This window comes from Diospyros lotus, chromosome 3, assembly GCF_014633365.1.
Source record: "Diospyros lotus cultivar Yz01 chromosome 3, ASM1463336v1, whole genome shotgun sequence".
NCBI classification, from domain to species: domain Eukaryota; kingdom Viridiplantae; phylum Streptophyta; class Magnoliopsida; order Ericales; family Ebenaceae; genus Diospyros; species Diospyros lotus.
The window spans coordinates 35307894-35319137 of NC_068340.1; the positions used below are offsets into that span (position 1 = coordinate 35307894).

Genomic DNA, 11244 nt, shown 5'->3' on the forward strand with positions numbered 1-11244 from the left:
TAGCGAATGTGATGAATTGAAATTAAAAAAAAAAAAAAGATGAGTGTTGGAGGACCCATCGGATTTTTTTATTTGTGTAATTGTGGTGTTGGTGTTTTTATAGATATAAACATTATTCCTCACAAATTATCAATTACTGACAATAATTAAAAAGTTAAAAATTATATACTTATAATTTTTAAAGGGTAATTAATAATTTAAAAAAAATATTATCAATTTTACAAAAAAAAAAACAACTCTAGTAGTTATGACCGTTTCTTCATTAATTTTGAACAAAAGCTTAGGCAACTACAGTTCTGTACCTAAGAAAGTCGTGAGAATGCATGACATGACGCCGACACGCAGCAGAGAAAAATCAATTATGAAAACTCTGCATTTTTCACGTGCTGGTAATTGAGATTATAAATAAACCATCAATTTCGAAATGTGATGATAATAATAATAATAATACCATTAATATATAATCAATCACTTATATGTTTTTAAAATGTGAGAGAATGTTTACAAGGGCATGACTAACGTCTGTCTCTTTGTTGTTTAGGCCAATAAGTTGAATTAAATTGGGGGGGGGGGGGGTATAAATGCTACTCTTATGTGATTTTTTTTTTTTAATTTTTTGGTGAAGAAATTCATAGGGATTGTTTGGGATTATTAAGTTTAGAGGCAACTCTAGTTGAGTTTACACCAAGTTTTATCTTTGACAAATATCACAACTCTTTTTAATTCTTTTAATCCAACTTAAATATTGTATTTCAACTTTACTCTTTTATAAGTAGTGATAATTTTATTCATAATTAATTATATATTTATAAGATATTACAAAAATTATATCCTTATAGGGTGTGTTTGATTGTAATCATGGAACTTGTATGGAAAGAAAATGAGTTCTAGATAATTGAATTATTTAAAGAATCATGCTAGATGTACATCTTGGGCTACATAAGAGGATATTATGACCAAAATACCCCTCGCCTATCAATAGCATTTTCCTTGTTTAAAAATGATTTGCATAGAAATTGTCAATTAAAAGTATTTGATTTGTTTAATTTTTTACCTAGAATTTGTTATACTTTTTAAATTTTAGGTGTTTGATTGGTACACCTTTATGTAGTCCAAGGTATACACAAAAGTCTTTCACGCGCCTCATGAGAGATTTTTTTGTCATTGGTACACTTTTATGTAGTCCAAAGTGTACACAAAGATGTACCAATTACATTTTCCTTGTTTAAAATGATTTGCATAGGAATTGTCAATTAAAAGTATTTGATTTGTTTAATTTTTTACCTAGAATTTGTTGTACTTTTTAAAGTTTAGGTGTTTGATTGTTACTATTTTTTCATGAAACATATTCATTTTTTCATGAAAAGTGTATCTATTTTAACTTAAAATTTGAAATGGCTCCATTCATATATATAATTCATCAAAAAAAAATCATTAAAGTCGAAAATTCACAAAATATATATATATATATATATATTGAAAAAGCCCTGCTACAGCAGCCTCAATTATGGGTCAACTACAACTTGGAACATGGAAGGATTGAGAGCTACGAGGATGGAAATATCAAGAAAGAGAAGAAACTCCAAATAATCAAAACCCTTATGTAAAATCAAAACCGCATAAATCTTCTTCTCGAATCGCTTCTTCCCCTTTGTAAAATCAAAATCCCATAAATTCAAAAATCGGGAATCATTCAAGATGAGTGGAAGAAACCCATATGGAGGCACAGTGTGAGGAGGATGACGGTGTCGGAGAGGCAATGACCCATTTTCATGAAGAAGATGAAGATGCACCGGTTGTCTGAAACTCGAAAATGGCGACAAACATGAAGTCTGACCTAGACTTCAGGGGAGATGGCGATGAAGTCGAAGTTGGAGCTCATCTTCGACAATGGATGGCCACAAACAAGAAGTCGGAGCTGTTCTTCTGCGAAGATGGCGACGAACACCAAGTCTGATACTTCCAACCTCAACTTTGACGACTGTCAGTCGTCGGCCACTCTTCTTCTCCTTTGCGAGTTGCAATTCCTTGGAATTTCTTTTCTAACACCCCCCAAAGAATTTTTTTCCAATAAAAATGTGTAAAAACCATTACGTGACGATCAAGTGAGAATTTAATTTATCTAAAAAATTAGGCAATCAAACACACTACAAAAGCTAGAATTTAAGTGAGAAATGGCTATTTTTTATAGAAAATGTGGCCAATCAAACAGGCCCTTATATATCATTTTAATTATTAAATTTAATACTATAATTTAATCAATTCCCTAAATAAAGTTCTTATTAAAGTTGTAAATAAGTCAAGTCACTTGTGAATAGCTTAGCGTTCAATTTGGTAATAATAAATATGATGTTTAATTCGAATCTATTTTTGAGCTGAAATTCGTCAAAATCTCAATGCTGCTCCACCACCTTAACATCAAACTCGGCTTGAGTCTACTTAATTAGAACCCTAATTTTTATAATTCAACCTCGGTGGGGGGAGCCTTGGTTTCTGGATTAATTTCGCTCATCAAAGTAGTTTCTCTTAAACGCGTTTGACAAAACAAATTTAAAGTAGGGGGAACCCTCTCTCTCTGGTCTCGGGCACAGTCAACTCAGTGCGTCTCCCCCTCTTATATAAAGATATATGTGTTACGTGTGTGTGTTTGTTGGGGGGGGGGGGCGCGTATGAACATGTATATGCGCAGCCAGCCCCCCCCCCCAAAAAAGTGAGTGATTGGGTTGGACCTGTTTGAAGTTTGAATTCCTATATATATATATATACATTCATTCATTCAAACTTGAAAGTCCCGATGGTTGTAGATCATTTCCGGATAATTACATCATCATAATATTCAAATCTGTCGGTCGATACCCAGTTAAAACATCTGGCTGGCTGGCTGGCTGCTTTATCAAAATCTTTGTTTTGTTTAATTTATTATTATTAATGAAAATTGAGAGATGAGTTGCGTGCCTGTATTTCAGTGTCTTTATGGACTTGAGAACTTGATGATGATCACTGCATTCTGATGATGAACATTGCAATTCAAAATCTCCTTTTGGATTGCTTTCTTCCGCCAATGAAGGGCACCACCCTCATCCTCGTCGCCCTCAATTCTCGCTCCCTTAGATGGCGACACTGATCGTAGCCACCGCAATTATCACGCTCATCGCCCTTGTATCGCCAGTGCATGGCCTCGGCGGCTCCGCTGCCACCGCCGCCGTGGTCTACGGATCCGCCACGGTCTGTGGCATCGTCGCCGAGAAAAGGAACCGGCGTATACAGTGCTGGCGGAATGGCCAGGTGATTCACATCGAACCGGACATCTCTTTCGACTACATCGCGGGTGGCCGGGACTCCTTCTGCGGCGTCAGATCCGGCGGCGTCAGCCTCCTCTGCTGGAACTCCAATTTCACCCCCAAACGCATATATAACGACGATTCCGTGCTTTTAGAGGACCTCACATTAGGTGACGATCAAATATGCGCGTTGACGAACGGCACTCGAAGCGTAAAATGCTGGAGAGGGAACCAATCTTCTTCCACTTGGCCGCCATTTTCGTCGGCCCAATTCCTCTCGATCTCCTCCGGTTTAGGGTTTTCCTGCGGAGTTGTGATGAATACCGCAAAGGTCGCCTGCTGGGGAAGCAACACTATAATGGCGAATCTCATTCAATCTCAGTTCGCCAATCTCTCTATGTTGAGCATTGTCGCCGGAGGCAGCCATGCTTGTGGACTGAATCTAACTGGCTTTTTGATCTGTAAAGGAAGAAATGACTCCGGACAATTAGATTTTCCATCCAATAATGGCAACGAGTTCTCCGGCATGGCCCTCGGCGCCAACCACAGCTGCGCCATTCGCCGGTCAAACGGCTCGGTGGTCTGCTGGGGTGGCGCCGGCGAGTTTTCAAGCAATGTAATAGATCAAATTTCGTTTGATTCGATCGTCGCAGGTTTGGATTTCACTTGTGGATTGACGATAAGTAATTTTTCGATGATTTGCTGGGGGCCAGGCTGGAAAAATAATTCCTCACGGACCGAGCTTGGATTATCGAAGATTCTTCCGGGGCCATGCGTTCAATCTCCATGCAACGATTGTGGTATATATCCGGAGTCTCAAATCCTCTGTTCTGGCTCTGGTAATATATGCGCCCCCTGTAATCCACCATTTTCTCTCCGGCCAATTTCCCCGCCGCCCCTTCAACCGCCGCCGGCGGCCACTTCCAAGCCATTGACAAAGGGTTTGTTAGCTTTGGCCATAGTTGGTTCAGTCGGGGCGGTTTCGGGTATCTGCACCGTAATTTACTTGATCTGGACCGGCGTTTGCTGCGGGAACAAGAAGATTCACAATTCTGTTCAACCCACAGTAACCGTTTCTAACCCGAGCCCGGCCCAGGTACCCGGCAACAACCCGCCGCCCGGCGTTAAACGGCAGGGTTCGAGGCCAATGCGGCGGCAGAGGAGCGGAACCTCGTCCAAACACGCCGACATGGCAGAGGAGTTTTCCTTCTCCGACCTTGCCACCGCCACCGGCAACTTCTCCCCCAACAACAAGATCGGCGCCGGAAGCTTCGGCGTCGTTTACAGAGGAAAGCTCTGGGACGGCCGCGAGGTCGCCATCAAGAGAGGCGACACCGTCGAGAAGACGAAGAAGTTTCAGGAGAAAGTAAGCGCATTTGAATCGGAATTGGCGTTTCTCTCGAGGCTCCACCATAAACATTTGGTGAGGCTCGTAGGGTTTTGCGAAGAGAGAGATGAAAGGTTATTGGTTTACGAATTCATGAAAAACGGCGCTCTCTTCGATCATCTCCACGACAAGAACAACGTGGACGAGAGCAGCAGCTTGGTGAATTCCTGGAAAATGAGGATCAAGATTGCGCTCGACGCGGCTCGTGGAATCGAATACCTCCATAATTACGCTGTTCCACAGATCATTCACCGAGACATCAAGTCTTCGAACATATTGCTGGACGGGAATTGGATGGCGAGGGTGTCGGATTTCGGGTTGTCTCTGATGTGCCCGGGGTCCAGCCGCCATTACCAGCCGGTAAAGACGGCGGGGACGGTCGGGTATATCGATCCGGAGTACTACGGCCTGAACGTGCTGACGACGAAGAGCGACGTTTACGGGCTTGGAGTGGTGATGCTGGAGATTCTGACCGGGAAAAGGGCAATCTTCCAGGGCGGGGAAGATGGCGGTGAGCCGACTAGCGTGGTGGATTTTGCGGTGCCGGCGATAAAGGCCGGAGAGATGGGGAGGATTCTGGACCGGAGGGTGGGGCCGCCGGAGATGAACGAGGCGGAGGGGGTGGAGCTGGTGGCGAACACGGCGGTGCATTGCGTGAACGTGGAGGGGAAAAATCGGCCGACTATGAGTGGCATTGTGGCTAATTTGGAGCGAGCTTTGGCGCTGTGTGATGGCCGCCATGGCAGCGTCTCTGGAGCTCAGCCTCAGAGTCAGATCTCCATTGTTTCGGACTGATGCGAAATCAGCAACCCAATGAATTGATTGCATAGGAGACGGCGAAGAAGAAGTAGAAGTAGAAGTAGAAGTAGTGCTAATTTATTTTGGATTTTATATTCTCTTTACAAAATGCTACTGGTACACCCATTTTGCACACAAGACCTTGGCTACAGCAAAAACATTATTATTTGGTTTTTTATTTGAGTCTAAGGAACTAATTCTTCATTTCATTTTATTGGTGGAATACCAACGGGACCCCCTCTCTTTAATTCTCCTCCATACATCTTATCTTGTCAATTGCATGCTTCAAGTCCTAGAAATTAATTTTGTAGGGGTAAATTTCACCCACGTGACACTCAAAATTTAATTTTTATTATAAAACTTTAGGTTAATATCTTCTTATACCATGTGTTTTATTTTGGGAGACACCGTAAAAATTCAAAAGAAATGCATAAATTGAAAAATATTACCTTCTCTACTGCAAGTAAACCATATATAATAACTTCCTTTTATAATTAACAACAAATCATAAGGAGATTTTAAAAAGAGTTAATAATCCTATTTATAAAATTAATACAAATGAGATCTCCAAGAAATAGCTGATACATAACCATAAAATCAAACTTAAGAAGTAAAAGGGTTTAACCCATTCTTCACCATACAGAAGAGTAAGACTCAATGTACTGATAAGCACCATAGTATGGCAATTTGTTGACTATTCCTTCGGAAGATATATCCTTGAAGGTTTTGTAAACTGGATTGTAACATATGATTTTCTGAGGGATGTGAAGAATCAAATATGATTTCTCATCACTTTCAACTCGACCAACAGCAAGCACCTCACAAGCAAGACGACCTTCATCTACAAGCCACAACACCTCAGGAGATAAAGCTCTAAATATATCAAGATCAACTCGATACTTCTCAAACCATCCTGAGTAGTCTCTTTCCAGTTCAAAGACACTAATTTGAGTGGAAGTGTTATAAATATCAACAATATGTAAATGGTCGCAAGATTCCATTTGGCGCCTCACAATCCTATCATACCAGGAGTACTCTTCAGGTAGTGGGGGTAATGGCATGATTTGAAGAAGCTCTTTTTCCACATCAAAATACAATCCATCCCCCCAATCACAACACCAATGAACGGCACCATTCCAATAAACCCCATTACCAAACAACATAATGTGGGCATTCACGGTGAATGGTTCTCCAGAAGCTCGCCAAAAACCAGTCTCTGATGAGTACACCTCAATTCGAAAGTTGCAAAGACGTGTAGAGCACCAAACGATGACAACTTTGTAGTGAGGGGATCTTGATGGTTCAAAGGCTAAAGTTATGCCTTTAATAAAAAAGCCATCCAAATGTGGTTCAGGAAGTGTTTTAAATTGCTTGGTGGTGGGATTGAGGACATGAAAGCCTTTCTTACATTCGATCTCATTGTATGCATTGCAGAGTAACAATCCGTGGCATGAACTCAAAACTATTATACCTGAGAGAGTCGGAATGAACGTGACATCATCATTGTTAATGTCTTGGACTTTGTCATTAGAGAGAGGGATAAATCCAAGTTTAAGATTATAGTTGGGGTTGATGATGGACTCGTCAAATGGGTACAAGAATAGTCCAGACATGAATCGAGGGTCAAGCTTGGGACACAGAGAAAACAAGGGATTACTGATGAGGGAGAGCCAAGCTTTGGATACTGATTTGAAGCGAAAGAGTGATCGTTTGGGTAGGCGACTCAAAATTTCAGATAAAAGATCTTCAATGGCAAGAACTTTTTCTACCGCTAGTGACGTGCTTTTAGCCATAACAACAAACTATCGAAAATAATAGACTGGTGTTGTAGTGTGATGGGGAACCAATTGTTCACTATGGCCTATATATATAGAGTTAATCGAATCCAAAGTAGAGAAGAGAATAGATTTCCAAATCCAACTGTATATATATATCTTTAGTTAATGGAATCCAAAATAGGGTAGAGAATGGAATGGATTTCTAAATCAAGCAGTATATCTGGATAGTAAATCCAATCCAAAGTAGACTATTGTTGAGTGTGCAGCAAGTAATATGTATATATACGTATGGATCCAATTGGCAAATCAAATCTTTCTTAAATCTGTTTAAACCCTACAAATTCCTTTCAATGAAAGAACACTTATTTAAGTTACTGAAACGTAATTTAATAGCTTTAATGAAATTTCTTTCAATAATGGAAAAAAATTAATAAGAACTAATTTAAATAATTCAATGTAACTTAAAAGCAAAATTGAAATGAATATTAATTTATGTTTTATTTAAGGTAATCCTAACCATTACCCTAGTTAAATCCTAGGCAAACATTAATTTATTATTTTATTCATTTAAAGTTTTTTAAATAATCTTTTTTTGGAGAATCAGGAAGATTCGGTCGTCAACATTACTAAATTCTTAATTATCTCATTTTCTCTTTTGTTACTTAAAGATAACTTAGTCAATCTTTGTATTATAAGAAATAGAATATGCATAACTATAATTAGTAATAATTAATTATATAGATTAGTTAGTTTTCTATTACAATTGTTTTCTATTACTTTATAAATTCTTCATTTATGTAGTTTCCTAATTTAAGAATATGTTACATGTATATAAATAGTTGTATATTCCATTTATAATATATATAGACTCGCTCTCTCATTTTTATATATTTTTATTTGAATAATATTTTCAATTGGTTAGTTAATTTAATTCTTACTCGAGTAAACCTTCTAAGTAGTAAGCTAATTTCATCCTTAATTGAGTAAGCCTTCTAGCGCTGATTTCATTCTGTTCATCTTTTAATTGAGAAACTTTTAAAAAATTTGTTAAATAGCAAAAATGAAAAAATTGAAAGAATATAATCTTAAATTATATTTATCAATATAATTTAATAGTTTTAACAATGTAATAATTTAATGTAATTCAATATAATTTAAATTTAATTAATTTACATAGATAATATATAGGGTAAATTTCACAACCAATTTGAAGTTTGCTTAATTGTACATACTACCATTATACTTTCAAAAATGACACCAACTTTGAGGTTAATTATTGCATTGCACATATTCCCTTGTAATCAAATAACAATTATTAATTTTTTAAAAATTTCTCAAATTTCCTCCAATCTCTCTACTTTTTTCTATATGTTCAAAAATTAAAAAAAAAAAAAAACTCAACCCACGCCACACTAGTGATTTTACTAAAAACCCAAACGTGATCTAGGTTCATTGAAAGTTATATTAAATTTGGATTAAAATCTTGTATAAAGAATGAGATTGTCAATGAAAGTTTGACAAAGGAAAATAGAGAGATCGTTGATGATGGATATATGTGTGTGGAGAAAAATGCATGATGGGTTTCTTTCCCACCACCAACATTGGCAAATGATAGAAAGAAATGCTATTACAGGCACTAGTGATAGGTATAATACCCCATATTTTCGTGAAGATGCTACGTATTTTAAGTGAGTTTAAGATATCGAAAAATAAATTTGAAATGGCAACAAGTGACCAAATCAGTCGCATGGAGTGCCATAGAGCTTAGATACTTGAGAAAAAGGTATATTTTTGACAAGCGTCTCGAGACGAGATTTATGACGCTGAAAGAAATTAAATCAGATATGGTTTTTCGATTAAGCTAAGTTGTAGCCTAAAATAGCCGAATGATGGTAAGGGGTTTCAGGAAATCGTACATATCGAGCAATTTTGAGTTATTAATTTTGAGATTTTAAGTATCTTGATAAATTTGATGTTTGAGGATGTAATTGTAATTAGAGAATTATCCAAACGAAATAATGATAAAATTAAGAGCTTATGTGGTAAAATATTAAAGTTGAGGACTTGAAATAAGGGCCAAAATAGTATTTGGGAGAAGTTGGGAGAAATAGCATGGATTTCAAAAGCTAAATTTATTCGAGCTTTGGATTTCAAAAGCCATTCAATTATATCTTTGAGTCTTTGAAATTCATGGCTTAGATTGTGACAAGTGGCATAATGTGATTGGTTGAAGAAATCTATAAATAGGCACTATAGGTTGTTCTCAAATCATTCCAAGCAAGTTTGAGAGTTGAGGCACTCTAAGAGGAGGAGCTTGCACTAGAGAGAGATGAGAAAGTTTGGCAAGAAGGCAGGAAGAAATCGAAGGAGAAGCCGGGGAGAACGAGCCTCGTCGGAGTTATGAGCTTTCACCGGAGTTCGACAAAATCAGTCAAAAAACAAGTGAGGTAAGTCTATTTTTTTTTTTAAATCCAATAGAGATGGAAGAAAGGGTCGCGTAGGTTCAAACGGGGGTCGAATCGGAGTTAAAACAAGGAAGATATGGCCGAAATACGAAAACGACGCAATGTTGTTTGAATCTGGTAGGCAGTGCGTGAGATACACGCGCCGAAATGGCTTCGCGTGAAGGAGCGTGAGGGGGCCTTAGGGGCCCATTTTCGTTCAAATTTTCCAGTTATGCCCCTACTTTAATGTCCTTCAACCCTATATAAAAATATTTGAGGTTAAATTTACCAAAACACGTATTTTCTACAGAAACCTAGACCGTTTGCTGTGAAATTATACTGTCCAAGAGATAAACCAACAAAATGAGATTCTTATACTCCAAATCCTATTTTTTATTCTCTTATGAGAGACTTCTATTGCATGAAACGTGTTTTGTGAAGTTCTTATACATAAACTTTTGTTATTCTCTTACGTGAAATCATGTTGTATATATGAAATGTATTTTTCTGGAAAATATATGCTATTGGCTTTTTAATTATTGCATTTATAAAATTCGTGTGGCCATACTGTTGTACCTATTTGTTGTTGGCCGAGGGAAAAAGTCAGGTATCCCTCGAGAGGTGCTATGCATGTGCCATCGAGAAAGCTCCCGTGGGGAAGACCGTGAGTCTAAGGAACAACGGATATGGTGCTTGCATGAGTTTTATGAGATCGAGTCGAAGTGACATGGTTAGGGACTTCCCGAGAGGCGCTATGCGTGCGCCATTGAGAAAGCTCTCGTTGGAGGAGGCTGACATGTTCACGAGGCACTTTGCAGTAGTTCTCGTTGTCTTCTCATACATTTTATACCTGATCATGCATCGATATAAATTGTTTTTGGAGTTTCTCACTAAAGATTCATCTTCTAATTGGACTATGTCTCTAGAATATTCAAACGTTCCAAGTTCGACGAGCGGCTCTGAGGGAAATGAGGTAGCTAAAGAATTAACTTAAATTATTGTCTGTAGTATGATTAGCATATTTTTGTTTATGTGCGAACTTATATAATTTTGGATATGTTTAAGATGTTCAGTTATCACTTGATGATGTCCATGTAATATATTTTGTAGACGTCTTGAACAATTTATGATAAATAAAGTATTATGGTTATAAACCATATTAGGTTCGATCTAGCTTTCGCATTCGAGATTTTAACGCTTGTCTTAGCTATTTGATTATTGTGTTTGTTAAGCTGAGAAGGTGAAAATTAGGGTTTTGGGAATATTGTGTGATGTATGACAGCTATTGTGATATGAAAATTTTTTATATTTCCGAAATCTTAAGATATAACACGCTCGAGAAATTTAAGGTGTCACAATAGAGTTTTCTTCTTTTATCAATGGCTAATAATAAGGAAGACTAATGGTCGATAATCAATTATGGGTAACTCTTCATCGAAGATTGACAACATGACAATATAAAAAAAGAAGATAAATAAATATTTTGAATATAATAATAAAATACTTATTTGATTTAGTCTATTAACCTCAAACGAGGTCAATGTGAGTTTAAAAGC

At 37.6% G+C, this 11244-nt stretch overlaps 2 protein-coding genes across 2 annotated transcripts; one reads left to right on the forward strand and one right to left on the reverse strand.

Moving 5' to 3' along the window:
* The first annotated feature begins 2819 nt into the window (after nucleotides 1–2819).
* LOC127797838 (putative serine/threonine-protein kinase-like protein CCR3) lies at nucleotides 2820–5596 on the forward strand. The gene has a single exon (XM_052330997.1). It carries the CDS (start codon nucleotides 3112–3114, stop codon nucleotides 5461–5463), a length of 2352 nt encoding a protein of 783 aa, XP_052186957.1. The 5' UTR covers nucleotides 2820–3111; the 3' UTR covers nucleotides 5464–5596.
* Nucleotides 5597–6050: 454 nt separating this feature from the next.
* On the reverse strand, nucleotides 6051–7327 carry LOC127798223 (F-box protein At5g07610-like). Its single transcript, XM_052331632.1, has one exon. It carries the CDS (start codon nucleotides 7257–7259, stop codon nucleotides 6099–6101), a length of 1161 nt encoding a protein of 386 aa, XP_052187592.1. The 5' UTR covers nucleotides 7260–7327; the 3' UTR covers nucleotides 6051–6098.
* Between the last annotated feature and the right edge of the window lie 3917 nt (nucleotides 7328–11244).

Bases quoted from the DNA above. Each gene is read 5' to 3' on its own strand.
- LOC127797838 (XM_052330997.1), top strand. From the start codon at position 3,112: ATGGCGACACTGATCGTAGCCACCGCAATTATCACGCTCATCGCCCTT.
- LOC127798223 (XM_052331632.1), bottom strand. From the start codon at position 7,259: ATGGCTAAAAGCACGTCACTAGCGGTAGAAAAAGTTCTTGCCATTGAA.